At 37.1% G+C, this 19,410-nt stretch overlaps 1 protein-coding gene across 1 annotated transcript in view; it reads right to left on the minus strand.

Annotated features, from left to right (window-relative positions):
- Positions 1-747: 747 nt before the first annotated feature.
- LOC104532734 (pumilio homolog 2) overlaps positions 748-19,410 on the minus strand; it is a gene marked incomplete at its 3' end in the record, with an annotated part of 34,475 nt that continues 15,812 nt past the window's right edge. Inside the window, exons 2-10 of the mRNA XM_010178005.2 lie at positions 17,324-17,392; positions 10,937-11,042; positions 10,382-10,569; positions 9,566-9,738; positions 6,219-6,489; positions 5,969-6,062; positions 3,985-4,110; positions 2,652-2,791; positions 748-886 (exon numbers count right to left, since the gene is read on the minus strand). Coding sequence (XP_010176307.2) covers positions 748-886; positions 2,652-2,791; positions 3,985-4,110; positions 5,969-6,062; positions 6,219-6,489; positions 9,566-9,738; positions 10,382-10,569; positions 10,937-11,042; positions 17,324-17,392 — 1,306 coding nt within the window. The remainder of the gene's footprint in view (positions 887-2,651; positions 2,792-3,984; positions 4,111-5,968; positions 6,063-6,218; positions 6,490-9,565; positions 9,739-10,381; positions 10,570-10,936; positions 11,043-17,323; positions 17,393-19,410) is intronic.

A 19,410-nucleotide genomic window follows, 5' to 3' on the forward strand; every position in this document is an offset into this window, starting at 1 on the left:
AGCCTGTCAAGGTCCCTCTGGATGGCATTTCCAATGACCATGAACGTTATCTAACTTAACTACATAAAAACTTAACTTTCATACTCTACAGTACACTTAAATTGTTCCTGCTTAGGTAATTGTACCAGACACTTTAAGAGTGATAATGAACTTCCAGCTAACACATTGTGCATTTATGACACATGTACCGAGACTCCAAATAACCATTCTCCAGATAAGTCAGAACGCATGCACGCTAAAAGCTCCAAGCTTTGGAGTGCTTTCCACTTCAAGGATGTTGTCATCTTCAGAGATTAAGTAGTACTTTTCTTTTAAATTTCCTAATTTTGGATTTTGAATTTTAGATGTTATTATTATCATATGCCACAAGTAAAAAATAACTTCAGAAAGAAAAGTTACTATTTCCTGTTGCATCAAAATAACCATTCAGACAACTCATGACCTCTTAAGACAGCATGTAGCTGCTTTGTTATATATGAAATTATCCTGCAAAAATCTACGCCTGTGCATAATTTGTAACAACAAATACAGAGAAAATGCTCCAAATAAAAACTGCTAGAGGAATTTCTCTGCCCTGAGAATCCTGTGCCAGTATTTTAATCAAAATGAACAACATAAAACTGTATAAAACTCAATTCTAAGCATCTTATCATAAACACAGGAGGACTCTGATAGTTAATCTGGTATCTAATAACACCAACATTTTAACTTTCAGCGAGTCTCTTAATCCACTGATAACATACATACCTGGCATGCCTGTAGCAAGACCCTGACCAAAAGCCAAAGCTGGATTTGCTGCTGCAGCCGCTGCAAGTGACTCTGCCTGCTGCCCTTGCTGACCCTGATTGGGAGTAAGCGGGCGCTGAGTTGCTCCAGCACGTAGAACCTGGAAAAGACCAATATGACACCCTTTCCTTAAAGGGTAAGAAAGCAAGCCCATTATACACTAAAAAAAGTCTAAAAAAAAGGTCTAGAACAGTTGTTTTGCATATTTGATACCACTTAGCCCTAAATTTCTTTTTGGGAATACTCCACTTTATTAGTTTCAAGGATATATACATACAGAAAATAAAAGGCATAAACTATTTTGCTGACAAATGTGGCAATAAAGTATCTGTCCTGCTCTGGACAGAAGAACTCGTGTATGTTCCATCAGTGGTAAGGCATATAAAGTAAGGAAGAAAATCTGTAAGACTGATATGTTTATGATCCATATTATTTATTAACTGAACACCTGTCCTGTCCTGATAAACGTGTTTGTTTACATTATTTTCAGGCAACTGAATGATGCAAGTCTGAATACTTCAGAGTTTGTAGTAACTCGTCTAAATAATTAACACTACACTGCCAACAGTGCTTTAAAAAATGCATCCACTAAGTTTTAAGAATTCATGTAACACTCCACCACCGTGCAACACAGGCTTATTTTATTATGTTCTGACAGCGTATCTCTGGGAGTCTGATTGAAAAGCAATTTAAATTCTGGCAACTACTCTATTCCTCTTGGTTAAAATAATCTTTTCCAGGTCCAAAATAAGAGGGAAATACAATTTACAATATATCCCCACAAAATATATTACATATGATTTGCATAAATTGGATATTCATTTTATAGAGAAAGTAAAAAAATACTGGAGGTATGGAATACATTCAGCTTATCAATGCAGTTCATTGATAACTATCAGTGGGAGGAAAGATCCATTCGAGTATTAAAATAGTGAGGAAGCTACTCTGGAACTTCATGGTAACTCAAAGTCACTTCTCATATTAAATTTATAAGAATGGCATTGAAATCAAACATATTGCCAGCAAAAAAATAAGTTTACATTCATCCAAGCATAAGATCATTGTAAGATTTGTGTTTTTCCTTTGTGGAAAAGGCCATTTGTTTTTACTGAAGGATCATATAACCATTTTAAAAACGCTTAAAAAATAAGCATTTTTTAACAAGTTATTTAAAGAAATGGAAATTTCAACAAGTTCTTGTAACAATTCCTTACTCTTGATTTACCAAGGCAAAAATAACATAGGGCAAATGGTGATGTAATACAATTACCGTGTCACAGAAAAATATGCAGGGCAATCCTTCCCCCCATGAAACAACAAAACTACTGATAACACCTTCATTTCCTTACTTTTCCAAGAGACAAAAATGTGGAACATCCCATTTTCTAGTTAATTAATAAAAATGCAACATTTTTTCCCCCAGCTTAAAGGAAAAATTACTTCAAACAATTACTAAAACATCTCTTTTCATCCTCTTATGTTAGAGCTTTCTAGATTAGTTTTTAACTGTACATTATTTTTTTTATAACTGTACAGACAGCAATATCTAGACATAAACATAACAACACAGTAACCTGGATTAAAGGTTATTAAACTATTAAATTTTTAATTAAACTATTTTTAATGTTTTTTGTTTTAAAAATTGGGACTGCAAAATAACCCAACTATTTAGTATGCGGTAAATGAATTTTTAAAGACAATGATCATCAGCATTTTAAGGAAACTGAGAATTTTAAATATTCATTTATTATTTGCTACAACACATTATCTGAATATTATAAAATTTTCTAGAAGTTGATCCTTATATACTGAAAATAGTAAGGTAAGGTTTTAAATGCACATCTCTTTTTTTATGAAGAACATACCGGTTGCTGTCCCTGTTGTGCCTGTGAAGCTGCTTGCTGATTCGCTGTGGTATTTGCTGCTGCAGCTTGCTGCTGAAATAAATTGGCTGGATACACCCCCCATGGAACACCATAATACTGAGGCGGAACCACAGCAGGACCTAAAACCAGAAAAACATGGTTATTCAATCTCTTGCAGCTAGTTAAAATAATTGTTTATATTTTTTGTAGCATCCCTCATTGATCTATCTTCTAAATGTCAAAACAGAAAACAGTATTAGAAAGAAATGAATTAATGTATTAGCCAAAATGATACGTGAACAGAAATGAGTTAATGTAAAGGCTTCACATCAAATCATACCTTCTCTACAAGAAAATAAATACCCTTGTGAGACTCAAGTGACAAAGAAATAACTTTAAGTAACCAAAGTTCGTATACTAAACAACACTCAAAATCAGTTTCCATGGCTGGAAAACAGATAATTTCAGAACATCACAGAGTGAACCAAATTAATCCTCCTGACAGGGATACAGCGAGTCTTTGATCATCTATTAAGCCTCCTTTCTATATGCTTCCTCTGCTTATAAACACAACTGCTGCCTCTGCCTCCCCTGCCTGCTACGTCACATCATCAGAGTGGGCACCACTTACCTCTACCAGCCTATTGATAAAGAACCCACAGAAGAACGAGCTCCCTTCCCTCTGTCACTGTACTGTACACATCACGCGTGACTTATACATACATGCTAGTTTTTTCTACTACCTTTCCTGTGAAACCACCAAATGCAGATACAGGGTTTTTTTCCAAAATGTTACGCTCAGGTCTGAGCACGATCTGGGACTTGAATACTCTCAGTAGTGTTGTTTCACAGTCATATCTATTAACTTTTAAAAATATTTTCCTGGGCTTGGGGGTTATCTGTTGCCTGGGCCTTTTAGCATGCTGGAGACCATCTTTATTCTCATGCCCACTGGGAATGAGAAAACTTAGAATTAGAAAATTAATGGCCCAAGTAAAAACATACAAGGACCAGCTAGCTTCTCATCTTCTGAAAATAATACATACTATTAATGTCAGATGAAACCTTATTAAGGATAAATTTTTTTACAACAGAAGAAACCTAACTGTTGGATATAAAAGTCCAGTAGAAAGATATACTCAGAACCCATGCATAAAAGAAACCAAATCTTTTTATATTTTAGTGAAAATTTTCAAAACAGCAATATTAATTTTTCTCCAAGCCCCCCCTTCCTAGAAACACATTTACAGAGAATAAACAGGAGAGATTTCAGCTTTTTTCTAATTTCACTCAGTAAAATTATCAAGATAGGCACTAGAAAGTGTTCTGTTACCTGCTAGGGTAGCTGCTGCAGCTAATCCAGCTGCAGTGTACGGGTCAGTACCTGGAGGAGCAGCACTGATAATGTACGGGTTTGGCACAAAAGCAGCTGGAGCCAAGCCTGCTGAGAATACGCCTGCTACAGTAACAAACAGAGTTTAATTACAGCTAACACACTCAGCAAGCAGCATCACACTCAAACCAATCAAATCACAAAGTATATCTGTTAAAATCAGAACTGCCTGTACTGTGGAAGTTTCCAAGAGCAGGTATAGCACCACAGAAATCAACACTTCTATCTCTTCTCACCACTTCTCTCTCACTAATCCCAAGGCCTAACAGCTTCGTTGTGCTAGATCTACAGATTCTGAAGAAATTTCTCTTATATGTATCTACCCAACCTTAGATAGAAGGGATTATTCAAAGTGGAATTTACCTTGCCCAGCTTTAACTATCTAAAAGTTACACAACTCTTACAACTAAATCTGTATCAAAGTCATCTAGTGTCTTAAGTGCATCAGTCAGAATAAATCACCTGCTAGAGATACAAATCTCTTTTCACTGATAATAGGAAAAAAACCTAATCAGATAGTTTAAATCAGATATCTGCCTTTTAAACAGCCAGTTATGAGAGGTTCATCTCACTTTCAAGTATCTAAATTTGATATAAGGATTGTAATGCAAAGAGACAACTGAGGAAACTCAAAAGCATCACTACGCAGTTTCCCCTGTCAGTCAGGTTCATGTACTTTCTCCAACACTGAGGCAGAAACCAGTTCAGCAAGCACAACACATCAGACTGTTTCTCCTTCCAAACAGGAGGCTTTTTGCTAAGTTTGTTAACAAACATATCAGAAGATGCTGTATTTCAAAGGGGCAAGATACAGCTGACTGCTCAGTCAGCACCTCACTCAAAGCAGGGGCTTCTCTGCAGTTTAGAAGTCAAAGACACGAAGAACACACAACTTGTGGACTCACACAACCATCTCAATCTGCCATGCTCCCACCTCAAAGACTATTACTCAGCTACACAATACTACAGAGCTGCCACTTTTAAATACCAGCTATAGGCCTCTGAATAGACCTCACAATCCACCTCAACAAGTCAGTGTGAAACTGTCACCCTATCGCAGAACATTGACACATCCCTTTGGAGATGCCACCTCCTACTTCTGTCTGCCCTTCTGATCCCGAGAACACTTCCCCTTGAAGAGGAAAGGGATAGGTGCACACATCTCAACAACCTAATGATGGAGAGTGGGAAGGGCAGGAACCTTTAAACCTGCACTACAGGGTCAGAATTTGAGGATATTTACCTTCCTTAAACAAGGAATTGCTTCCACATACACTCCAACCTCCCTCACAGAAACACACAGCTTCCCCATAGCAGCAGATAAAACTCTTGTCACTGAAATACAGACTCCTTGTTGAGTTGCCAGCACACAAAGAACTTCATGCATTTAATTAATTCACTGAATTACTTTTAAGGGACAGAAAAGAATGCTTGCTAAAGAGTAATTCCATCACAAAGAAAGGTACCTACAAGAATAAAGAGCTGTTTAAAAGGTGCCATTAACAAGGAAGAATGACTTTATCAACATAAAAGCTTGATTTCAAAATCCTACTATACAATGTTTTTTAAATGGATTATCAAAAATACTAAACTGCAATAGAGTAACAGAATTGCTTATTTTTGTTATTTCACTAAATAAAGCTAGTGCTGCTATCACTACTTACAGCAGAAAGGCTTTTTTACTATTTCTCCCATCAAACAAGCAAAAATATTTTTTATTTTTATACAACAGCCCAAAGTAGGCACAAATTTATACAACAGAAAACTTTCTCCAAGGACAGGATGGTCGTTCTGAGCAGTTTTCAGAAGAACTGCTAAAATGGGCCAATGGATCAATACCTATTTGAATTAGAATACTGTGGGTAAAAGCGAAAGGATTGTACCAAAGCAACACACCCACTTTTGTACTTCACAAAAACCTCACCTATGTGTGGCTGCTGAGCTGCAGCCAGCGCGTATTGCTGCTGCTGGGCCGCTGTTAACTGCTGAACAGTCAGAGCATTAGTCCTCTGGAAAAGCTGTTGGACAAAGAAAAAAAAAAGATACCTTTCAGTTTTCAAAAGTCACAGACAAAACAAAATTAAATGCATTATATGCTGAAATGGTTGATTGTCAAAGAGGATAATGCACAACTTAAAGAATCAGCTTGGCACGTGTTCAAGTTTAGTACGAACCTGCTGCTGAGAACTGTAGTCAAAGAGTCCTACAGTAGCTCCTGAAGAGTCCATCTGTACCTGATTGCCAGGATAGTCAAACTGTAGAGAATCAAGACCAACTTGTTCCATGGCATCTAGATTCTGATTTTCTGGATTTGAAAATTCTTCTACCAGAGGCTTGTGGGCTGTAGGATTGGGAAGTGGACCTAATCCTTCTGTGGTGCTGGGATTGGGGCCCAAGCGTTCAGCTACTTCTGTTGGGGAGGCTTGTCGACTTCCAGGGGTACGACTGTTTAGGAGAAATTCAAGATAAGACTCCTCAGTCTTAAATAAAGCTGTCCATGGACAGAGTACAGCATTTCTATTTTAAAAGGATCTCTGAACTCAGAAACTTTACAGAAGGAAGTGATTTTAACAATTTTAAACAGCATGCATTGATGGCTCAAAGTAAAGGACACATTTAACTTCAAAGCATAATTTCTATGTATTTTTTTTTAAACTTTAAGACTAAACAGCTCTTCAAAATCATTGTGAGAAAAACAAGCAAACAATATACTTGTTTAACTTAAGTAAAATGGACTAATAACTGCCTCATTTAGCATTTGACTAAAATATTTCCTTTCCTATACAACTGATTTAATAAACTACACTACACCAGATTATTGGTCTGGGGGGAAAAAAAGTGTTCCTAATATAATCCCATTGATTTAATCTCATTTTCCCTAAGAATAAATATAGTCTGCTGTTCCAGAAGAAAATCTTTAGGATAGAACAAAATCTAAGTGTTTCCACTGACAGCAAGACAGAAATATGGAGCTGGAAATAATTTACTGTGCCAAAGCCCTCAGAGTTCAGTTTCCAAATACGAAGGGCTGGTGGCAACTGATATGTAGATAACTGCACTTACACATCTCGAGGGGCACAAGTGTTTAAATTCCCACCAGAGGGGATGTAAATCTAGTCAATACCATTGACAGAGCCTAGACAGCAACTCAACTGACCAGTCACTACTTGTTTACTTCAGGGTAAAAGCTGAGTTGTTCACCCATCTCCACCAGCTGTATTGACAGGCAAGCACAGGAAGCAAGATGTCAACAGATTCGCATCCTAAACAGATTCCCAACCCTAGATCTGGTTAGATTCAGGGTACCTTAATTTGGAGTCATATCCCATCTTCTGTGTCAGGCCACATTGTTTAGACTACCAATTTTTACTGGCAAAAATCTAAGTCAACAACTAGAAAGGAGTTGTGGGAGAGAATCCATGATCCCTTAACAGCATTATTGTGTTGGCAGAATCTGGTAATTACATATTGTTTCTCAGGAAACAAACAACTCCCAGTTAAGTTTGCTTTATTTGTAAAAAACAGGCTCAAATACAAATTGACATCTTGCAGGATGCAACTATGTTTATTCCAGCAGTACACTGCCAGACCAGTACAGTATACTGCTAATTCCAGGACAGAGACACAGCCTTAGTACTTCCTGTTCTCCTCCCTCTTCAGGGCTCCAAAGTTGAAGTATCTGTTCCTCACTGAATCACAAGATTAATGCAAATAAATCTGCTAATACTCATCTACTTGCTGATACCAACTCTAAAGCCTGTACAGATAGAAAGCAGTCTTTTAGTGAGTTTATTCAACAATACTGTATATTCTGTTACTTTGAGCAAAATACTTCAAAGATAAAGCAGTTACACTAGCTTTATTTTTTAATGTAACCACCAACCTCATGACAATCTTCTACAACACACTGGCTACCATCCAAGTACCCTAGCTAGCAACCATGTCTTGCTCAACGTACAAAACTTGAGTTTGAAGGCATTTAATGTTCCTTATTCTTCCCACGTGACATACAGTATCAACAAAGTGAAGAACAAAAGGAAAAAAGGCAGTTATTTCAGTACATAGTTTAGTTTTTAAAAGTTGTAGGTACAATAAAAATACAAGGAGGAGGACAGGACAAAGTTTCTTTGATAATACTTATGTTTACCTAACATAGGTTGCTCCTTATACTGGTGCTGTTCTGTTGCTATAGTTAAAGTTGTGTCAATACTTCAATTATAAACCTCTGTTTGGAGGGCTTTTACCACCACTTTATATGGTCCATCTAAATTAGACAGTCTTATTTTATTTTCTTTTTGAGTGAGAGGTTTACTGGCTTTGGATGCTTTTTTGCACTTTGTACTTTTTAATAATTTCTCTCTTTAAATAGTATGAAACTATTTAAATAATATGACTTTAAACTTTAAATAATATGACTATTTCAAAATTGAAACAGCTACTGGTAAAGAAGAGCAGGACAAAACTTATTTTGCATTTTCTACATGTAATACCAAAGGTGACTTTTGTTTATTGTGCGTATGGCAGCATGCACCCGAAAGGAGCTAATCTGAGCTCTCCAATATGCTTGGTATTATATTATTTTCAATAATATGTCTTGAAAAATAGACTTGAAGAATCCCTCAGGTAAATACATTTTTTAAAGGGTAGGAAATACTTACGTATGGGATTCAAATGTGCATTTTAATGTACTTATTCAGTTATGAGCTAATGAAACCACAACTATTCGGTCACGGTCATCGTATTAATACAAATTTATGAGCAGCACTCTAGTTTTCTGATCTTGTTAATTCTTCTGTAGGACAGTTACAAATGCACCACAGTAATTTAAGAACAAAGACTAGTCCTTCGAAAATACCCAATTTAAAATGCAGTTTAGTTTTAGGAAAACACAGGCTGGCTGTGCTGTCATATAGGAGATCACAGTTCAAAAGCTCAAGCTTGGTCCTATTTCCCTCCCCCCCCCTCCAAGAGAACAACCAAACCACACCACCATTCTACACTGTGAACAGGTGACATTTAACTATGTGAACAGGGAAATACATTGTTTCTCCTTAGTCAAATAAATGGTTTCTATAAAGACTTTTGTGGGGAAATAATTGTGGTAGGCTGTGGTAGCCACTCGCAAAATTAGAAGGAAGTTAAAATTCTGTAGGACTTACTCTCTACAACAACAACAACCAGATGCAAAAGTTATAGAGCATTAAAAAGAAGCAGAGAGAGAAAGAAATTTAGTCTGAAATCCAGCAAGGGTTAAAGTTTTCATGCCTTTTTAATTCACCACATTTTGAAGGTACCCATTTACTTTGAATAATTACTATATTAAGATGAATTTGTCTCATGAGGAGTGACACACACATTAATGACATCCTAAGAAACATGTGGCACAGTGGGAAAGGGAGGACGGGAGGTAGGAAGAATCAGTCTGCAGCTGGGTAATGTTTAAAGCTGACACACAAACCAGAACTGTAATAATGCCCTTCAGAGACATGCTCATCTTCTTGAGAAACAATTAAAAGCTTACTTAAAATCTTTGCAATCGGCATCCATTCCATTTGGCAAACCTCTGCCATTTATTTTAGTAACATCCTCATCATCTCCTTGTTTAAGATCTCTGTTTTTGTCCTCCTCAAATGGAGAAGCCTTGCCTTTCTGATCTCCTTTCTCAGGTCCATCTGTTTCAGCATCTCTAGTGCCCTGAGGAAAAAGAATCTGTTTGATTCTGAATATTGAACAGAACACAATAGGAGCACCACAAGGTGACCTAATTCTACACTACAGTGCACGTAAACAATACAAACAGTTTAATTTCAATGAAATTGCATTTGGTGGGTAACTTGGTCGTCAAGTTTCAACCACATGCAATTAATAACTGCCAAAATGTGAAAAGGAATGCCAAGATTTATAATGGAAGAGCTAACTCAACCTTAACTATAGCGGTGCTGCTAAAGCAGTAACACTTCAAATTAGACAAAGTTTATTTTATACAGTTAAAACATCTAGTACAAAACAAACTCATACAGAAACAGAAAATACGAAGATCTAGAATAAAGCTCATCACACATTTTAATTTTGAACTATTTGCAAACTTTTTTTCTACCTTTAAAGGTGTTAGGAAAGTACTTTTTTTTTTTTAAAGACAGCTATTTAGTCAAGACTCCCAAACTACTTCCCTCTTCTGCCCCCTCCAACCAAGGATACAGACAGACAGCAACCACACACTTCCTTCTAAAGAGAAGGGTTAAAAAAGGAAAATGGACAAACAGTAGAAAATATAACCATAGAAGACAGTAAGACCATAGTAGGTAACTAGGCAAGCTTAACACACTGCATTACTTACAAAAGCTCCTTTCCTAAACCGGGAATCCAATTTATCAGCTGGAGAGGAACTTAACACATATTCTACCATGCTCACTCCAAGGCCACCACTTTCTGATCGTGGAGACAACACAGCATTTACTTCACTGTTTCCATGAAAACCCTGTCCAGGCTTTCTCTGTACCATAATAGGTTGGGACATAGAATGGTCTGTTAAAAACAAATAAATAAAATATTGTATTTTTTTAAATACAACCTGAATGTTTTTGCATTTCATTACACAGGAAATATTAAACATGACCAAAATTCAATTAAATAAAAAATTCCAAATATCAAGTTTCAAAAAGTGTTATTGGCACACAACCACCAGTGCCACACACATTGTCACAATTAAAATGAAAGGAAAAATCAAATTTAATACACAATTAAAATGAAAGGAAAATCAAATTTAATACACAATTAAAATGAAAAGAAAATAAAATTGAATACACAATTAAAATGTGTAATATTAATTTACTTTGAAATAGCATTTAGTAAACATGACTGATTTTTCAATACATATACATCAATCACTTACGAGGAGTTCCCCATGCAGTCTCTCTCCACTCATCACCAAGGAATATCCCTTTTTGCCCATCTTTTGCTGAATCATCAGGTTCCCAAAACTTTTTGGCAGGTAAAAGCTGTTCCAAAAAAGAAAATGGTTTTATTTTAAATATGCTTACAAAGGGGAAAAAAAATAGGAGTACTATTAAGAGGCTATGCAAGTAATTCATTTTAGATACCCAAGTCAGCTTTACATATGGAAGCACACGTTGCCAAGGAATAATTATAAACACTTAAAAATTATGTTGTTACTGAAGCTGATGCTGGATAAAGAAATTGCTGAAGTGACCACACAAGACTGAGATTCTGAAGTTAGGAGGGAGAGATACAGAATATAGAAACCGCTGAGAAAAAAGCTAATCAAATTAATCCCTGTGTTAAACCGAGTCAATCCCCTCAGAAACTTTAACACCACACGTTCTTTCCATGCTGTCTCAGAAGCTCTGCTTTTAACTAATAGTGTCAGCATAACCAGACGCTGCAGCAGTTCACTGTAAAGTTCTGGTCACTTGGAAATGCATCGTATTTCAAATTTTAGAAAGCCACTAACACACATGGCAGCAAGTCAGCTCCTTTAGACCACAGGGTCACACATCTGTGACATTCAAATTTGAAGTTCCACTTACCAACGATTTCATTTAGCTGTATGATTTTTTTTTTCTCATTACTACTTCTAAAGCAGAATTTTTTAAGTTAGATCAGTATCACTTCCTGTACTGTTTTCAAGGACAGAAGACTTAGTGTAACATAACAGAAGCACTGCACAAACAAAAATACCTGAAATGTCAGCATTCCTTTTACTTTTATTTTACTACTTTACTCCATTCCTCTAACTTCTCCCATCGTTAGCAGCATAATGGCCAAACTCTGCATACATTTTCTCTTGAATATGTAATTAAACAACTGTATTCTCAGGCTATATATTACCTACTTTACAAAGTCCAACAACTGAAACCACAACGAAAACAACTTCAAAAAAACCCCCAACCACCAGTTCTGAAGAGCTCTGAAGACAGCGTTGTAATCCATCAAATTTAGCAAAATGTAATGTTCAATTCAAAATGTTAAATGTTGTGAATTTAGGAAAAAGCAAATATAATCTGATAAATATTTGTTTACAATAAACAAGTACATTCTAGAGCTCTGATTCTTGTTATTTAAGTGACTACAAAACCCTTCTGAACTTCACAGCTGCTTAGTATGAGCCTTGGTAAAACTAAAAGAAGAATTTTTTGGGGTTTTTTTTAGGTATTTCTTAATGTAGCATTGAAAGGGCTTGCTAAAACAGCTCAAAGAAGAGGCTGAGACTGCCATTAACAGGCCACAATATTAACACTGAGAGGCAACAAGAGCTGGTCTGGAGGAACTGAAGGATTGCTGATGGCTGGTTTTCTGCGCCGCCCAAAGCTCTTACCAGAAACGAGGCATTTTGAGTAGCTAACCTGAAACCCCTGGGCTCCTTACATAAACCCATCAACACGGAATGAGTTGGGCTGGAGGATGACAAACAGCCAAAGCTCAACAAAACTATGGGAGAGTGTTATGCTTGCAAGGGAGTTACGCTGTTCTGACCTGCCCTGACAAAGACACCCCCTTTCTCAGTGCACGGGAGAGTCATCCGGGAGCACCGGGATACTAAGTCTACCACAGATTTAAGGGATGAAATTAGTCATCAGAGGACAGAGAAATAGATTAATGGACTTTACAACTGCAGTTCAACTAAAAGCAAAAGATTATAAATTTCAGATATCTGCTCATCCTTTTAGCTTCACATTGTAACACGTTTGCAGTACTACTTCTTTTTTGTTTTCTAGGATAGTGATAGGAGAGAAAACGTGTGCGCAGCTGAGTTGAGAGCCATGAGAAATACAAAAGTGAATGTGATACAACCTAACACAACCTTGTCAGAATAAAATCAATCAAGTAACATCTTGGGCATCATAAAATAAGCACCACCTTAAAGTATGCATTCCCTGAAATTAATAAATTCCACTACCAGACAAGTGTTCAGAGAACACAATGGTAAGAACGATACGCAAACTCAGAGCAGAACACACTGCGATACTGGTTGGGATTTCCACCCTCATTCACAGGATTTCTACCAGAGGAAAAAACCTGCCCACTGGCAGAAAGCAGCAATAACCCTCACTGCGAAAGTACAGGTTGTTTTGGGGAAATTTGTTGTTGATTGGAGAGGGTTTTTTAAATGTGCTTTGGTTTATTGTTTTTTGTTGTTTAGCTACCTACTCTCAAATTCTGAACGGATATATTTGACTGCCTGCAGTCTTCATGTACTCTGGTACATAAAGAGTATAGAGTACCTTTAATACAAAACATAATGCATCATCTATACCTCAAAAAGCTAAATTTAAACTGTGTCCTATTGAAGAAAAAACAGATTTACAGATAATTTTTTTGTTAAAATTTCTACACAAAGAAGTTCCTCAAATATTTAATTACATGGAACTTTTTAAAGTTTACAATTTTGCACCTCCCTGAGGGCCAGTGATTTAGATTTATTATTTACTTATTTAGATTTATTATTTTAGATTTAGATTTATTATTTGCTTATTTTTTGATAGATCATTGATATGACATACACTATGCTCTTTTTAAAGGGATGCCTTGGCTATTGGATTGCCATACATAAATGAGCAGCCCTAGCAGCTGTCAACTCTTCCATTGTGGAACAAAAAGAGCACTTTTCAGAAAAAAACAAAACAAGCCTGTTCCTCTTTAACGGGCAAGAAAAAAAACCCCAAACATTTGATTAGTTCTACTGAAAGACTTAAGAAGTCATCACAAATTAACAGAAGTAGCTAAAATAATTGTGCTTTACGCTTTGATAACACACATTTTGCTCAGTATTTCCTGCATTAAATACAATAAAATAGAAACTTTACAAAGACACATCCAATTCCAATTCCAAATAACGGAAAAGATTGCTGTAGTTCTTACTAAGCTCTTCCAAAAGTGTCTTTTTCAGTATCAGCACTGATCCCTCTTATGTCTCTGCCAGATGAACAAAGCCCTTTTCTACATGTAGATAATAACCAATTATGCTAAAGCTGCCTCTTAACCAGCTCTCTGATAAGTAACTGCACAGTCTTGATTACTGGCTTTTGAATGAAGCATTTTTAATTTTTTTTTTTTTTTTAATTTTAGGATCAGCAGTTATTCCTACAGGGCCTTCTCTGAATGAGGTTTTGACACCAGAAAGGGATACATTGTCCCTAAAATTGAATTTGTGCGTGCTTTGACCCTGTAAGCGTCTATAAGAATAGCCATTGTGTGTATATATATATATATATATTTAAAAAGTTTTATATTCTGTTTGGCAATTAATTTTATGTATGCCTGTATTAGGTCACACTAAAGGTCCTGAAGCCCACTAGGCTGTCACTGAAATAGCAAACAACAGATGCCTAGGAAGGAGAAATAGCACCATGTATCAGTATTTCTTCAGAATATTATGATGATCTTAAGGGTCATGATCTAGTGGAAGGTGTCTCTGCTCATGGCAGGGGGATTGGAACTGGATGATCTTTAAGGTCCCTTCCAACCCAAACCATTCTGTGATTCTATATGACAGCTTTTGGGAGCTGGAGCCAGAAGCATCATCTGTGTTTAACCAACCTAACAGTTGAAATTTTGGGAGGCACTTAGAGAAAGACGCCTGCAGTACAGCAGATCTCCTCCTAATAAATCTTCAGCCTGTTTCTCTACAGAATGAAGAACTGCAAGGCAAACAGATCAAGGAAACCATACATCTGGCTCGGGTTATGCTGTCCTATTCCCGATCCTGATTGATACCAGGCTCCATCCGAATGCAGCTCAGACAGAGAGCTTAACAGAACTATTCCTAGTACGTATTATTTCCAAAATGTGTTATGGTACAATGAAAACAGATTTCATACTATGTTCCTTTACATTAGCACTTTGAAGAGATGCTTGAGGATTCACAGACAGTCTTGATTTTAGTAACGATGTGAAAACTAAGACTTAACAGCCTCCTAATGTCAAGCATTGATTCACAGTTAGGAAAAAAGACCAAGAAGGATTAGAATTATGAACAAGAAATTAATTTCAGTTCAGAGAAAAATCTACCCAGACAGAGAAAACGAGGAAGAGAACAACTTCCCAATAGCTAGAAGCAGATCACTTGACGTGACCTCCCTTTCACACCGTTCAAAGTAGACAGAGGGCAGCAGGCAAGAACTGCCAATTGTAGCTTACAAGGGATTTATGGAGGACATTTCCTTTAATGTTTTGGAAAACTATAATCAAAACAAAGGTTAAAAACAGTCATGGAACCTATTCCAGAACTACCTTATTGCTGTGCAATACATTAAGAAAATCACTGAGTAGGCCAGCCTAGCTATGTGAACCTGTACTACCACAAGATACCCAGAGGACAGCATTGAAATGAGAGACAAAACACCCCAGTAAGTGCACCATCACAATATATAGTATCAATGGCTGGTGCTATACTAGTGTACCAGAGCTCTGGCTTTTTCTGGGTGGATTTTTTGATTTTTTGTTCAGCCTCCTCCTCCCCCCCCCCCAACATCTTCACAGATCCACAGAATACCATAAAAACAAACAAAATCATAATCATGTGGAAATATCTCCCTCAGTCTGAGATAACATAAATGAACATCTGGAACACAAGAAAGACAGGGACCAGTTAGAACGAGTCCAGAGGAGGCCACCAGGATGATCCGAGGGCTGGAGCAGCTCTGCTGTGAGGACAGACTGAAAGAGCTGGGGCTGTTCAGCCTGGAGAAGAGAAGGCTCCGGGGAGATGTTATAGCGGCCTCCCAGTACCTGAAGGGGCTACAGGAAGGCTGGGGAGGGACTTCTCATAAGGGCAGTTAGTGACAGAACAAGGGGAAATGGGTTTAAGCTGAAAGAGGGGAGGTTTAAATTAGATATTAGGAAGAAGTTCTTCACTGTGAGGGTGGTCAGACACTGGCCCAGGTTGCCCAAGGAAGCTGTGGATGCCCCCTCCCTGGAAGTGTTTAAGGCCAGGCTGGATGAGGCTTTGAGCGGCCTGGTCTGGTGGAGGATGTCCCTGCTGATGGCAGAGGGGTTGGACCTGGATGATCTTTAGGGTCCCTTCTAATCCCTTCCAATTCTATGATTCTATGGGCAGTCACATACACCCCCATCTAACTCCCAAGCATTTGTGCCATCCTTCACTTCCACTGCTTTCAAGCTCTCAGAGTGCTTCATGGGTGGCAAAAGGACAAACGTGATGAACACGAATTTTACCCATCCACTCTATCCCACTGCTGGTACTACTGCAGCCACCTTACTAACACCTCTGCCTCTCAAAAGGAGTTTTAAGAGCTGAAGGGGGGCATGGGGAAGTAAGAATATCCAGTGTGGCTATTCAGCTTTCTAAATAACAGAGCTTCATCTAATACTGCTTTTTCAAATGGGAGATGGTTCAAGAAAGTCAACGTTGAACCCTGGATGAAGCAAAAATTGCCAAGAAGCCAACTGATTGGTTAAATGTTTCATTAAAGTAAAAAAATTAAGAATAGCCACGTATCAGCTGAGAAACATTCAGCAACTAGAACATGCCATCTGTTTTTCATCAACAAGTTACGGCTTCCTTAGAGACCACAGTCACAGAGTCATTTTAAGAGAGTTAACTCAACCAGTGATAATACTGCAGCTTATCAACTGAATTAGGCAAATATCCAGCAAGACAAAAGGATCAGTATTTGAAATCTCAGTTCAATGTGAATTTATTTCATCACCATGTCCCATCAGGGCAAGGAACCCTAATACATGTAGATTACTTTCTAAGCAGTTCAGGGAACTGCTTTTGAAGGAGCTAAGTCATCCTTCATGATCTTGAATTCCACCTCCCCAGAAGTATATTGACTTAAAAAAACAAAACCCAAACAAACCAAATCCATCAAAAAAAGCCAGACATTTCTGCTTGGCTATGTCAAATTAACTTTTTCTGGAGCCAAACCTTTTTCACATCCCAGTCTCCTTGGCTTCTCAGAAATAGTAAGCAATTGTTTCAGTAGCTTAGGTACAGTGAAACTGAAACATGCCTCATTCCACAGAATTGCACAAACTTTCAAACAAATTACCCTGTCACTTCCCCAAGAGCATCAGTCATCTAATAAGACTGACACCGTAGATCCAGTCAACAACCACCTCAGTGCTCTTGCAAAGTACTTAGTTTACCTTCACCTTAGAACAGAAATCTTCACTTGCCTGAAAATTCAATTTGCTCTTAACAGAAGCTCTTGCTTCATGTTGTATTATTTAAGATTTCTTAAGTTGCATCAACATTTCCAAACCAACAACTGGATTTACAGCCCTCAATAATTACCTCTCCCATTCCCCGAGATTCTAGGGCAAGAGCTTGAAACTCATGATTCATCTCATCCACAGATCGAACCTGTAGAGAGAAAAACAGAAGAGCAATCCATTAGTTAAATACATTTTCAAAAGTTGAGTTTGTAATACTCCACCAGATTTGTGACAATCGAAAGCAAACACAAAATTTGCTGCTCAAACTAGGCTGAACATGAGTTCAGATTTCATGAACAGATACAGTTCGTGACCAATTTAATGAACCAAGCTAATATAATAACTTGCAAGAAATTCCAGAGACTTAAATCTTCATATATCTGAGTGATACCACTCAGTATGGAAACAATGACCAATATTACATTTGCAACAAAGGCAAAAAGAGTTTAATTAAAGATCTGGACATACAATATCCTTTGGAAAGGAGATGAGCGTTGCACACAGTGTTGCTGAGTACACTTAGCAGCAAACAGAGAAAAGCTCACAAGACAGGTCACAAAAGCCACTAGCAATGCATTGCTTCTAAAATCAAGTAACTGAAGGTATTATCACAGTTTCTCAAGCTTTCTTCCCGGAAATAGCACTCTCCTTCTCTCTGCGTTGTCTTTTTTGTTTGCTGTGAATACGGAAGGTGTATTACTAAAGCAAGAGCTGCTGCTACAAGACACTACCTCCTCTTCCACGGCATGCAAATGCAACGCACTGGGTGCATTCTTTCCTGAGAAAATGGTTTTCACAAAAAAACTTTCAAAGCCATGACAAACTTAGAAAAACAAATACAAAAAGGAAATTCAGAGTTGTTCCTCCTCTTCCCTCCTTTCTCAACAGTGAGATGCAGCGGGATAAAATGTTAAAGTTATTCAAATTCAAAGTAAAATTCAAGTTTCCCTCCCAACACCAGTCTCTCCTGAGGAGTTAATTTCACCTAGTGAACTCATCTGTTTATACTAACAAATACACCAAAATGGAGTCACTCCAGACAGCTGACAACATATTAAGATCACTTTTCAAAAAGATACTCAGATACTAGGCAAAGGCACAAACTTGTGCTTGTAATATTCTGTTGCAAACAATTTCTGCAATTGTTCCTTAGCACTGGACAAGTGTTAATTACCTGCCAAGAGATGCTCTATTCTCAAAATTCTACTCTCAAAATACTGTTATTGCTCCACAATCATTATAAGCGATTAATTTCTGAGGATGAATGTCTCTGCACTTTTCAGAAAGAAATTTCACAGCTCAAAGGAATATTCCCGCAGAAATAACAATATTTTAGTTAAGATGGATTCTGAAACCAACTGCCAACAATTTAAGTGACCTATTGAAGAGCAAGTTTAGTTTCACAGTGAATTATGGGGGCGGGGGACTCAGCACCTTGACCTTTTCAGGTTGATTTTATTCTTTTAAAAACTGAAAGCAGATTTTAATGTATCCTTAAAAAAAAATTCATTTTTTCAAATTAATTAAAAAATAACTATTTCTAATTTATGTGAAAGAAGCTTTTTTTATTAGTTCTGAGGGATAATCAAATCTTTCTGCATGCACAAAGAAAAGTTAACTGTAGAAGAGAAAATATTTAGAAAGAGAAATCAGAAATTCAAATTTTGAAGACTTCTGAATATGGATATTACAGTTTCCAAAACTAGAATTTCTTCTATAGATGGCTGAGAGAGCTGATTATCTTAACACAAGCCACTCCCCATGTTGAAGTCATGCACTTTAGATTTAATTACAATCAAATAGTAAATGAGATACTTCTGTCCCCAGGGGTGGATTTGTTCTAACAATATCTCTTAAAAAAAAGAAAGAAAAAAAGCAAAAAAAGCTGTAGCTAATTCTTGACAAACTGTATTTACCATAAAGACTACCTGAATCACTGTCAGATAAAAAACAACCAAGCTTGAGAGATGTTTAAGTTTTCTGGTTGTGTGGGGATTTTTTTGGTTGTTTGGGTTTTTTTGTGGTGGTTTTGTTTGGCTTTTTTTTTGTGCTGCAAGACTTTAATAGCAAATACTTATTTTTCAAAATTCAAAAATATGGCCACATACACTTCCAAGTCTCTAAGAAAAGACAATCTGAGAATCAGGGTAATAGCACAGCAAACTT

This window comes from Antrostomus carolinensis, unplaced genomic scaffold, assembly GCF_000700745.2.
Source record: "Antrostomus carolinensis isolate BGI_N321 unplaced genomic scaffold, ASM70074v2 scaffold35971, whole genome shotgun sequence".
NCBI lineage: Eukaryota > Metazoa > Chordata > Aves > Caprimulgiformes > Caprimulgidae > Antrostomus > Antrostomus carolinensis.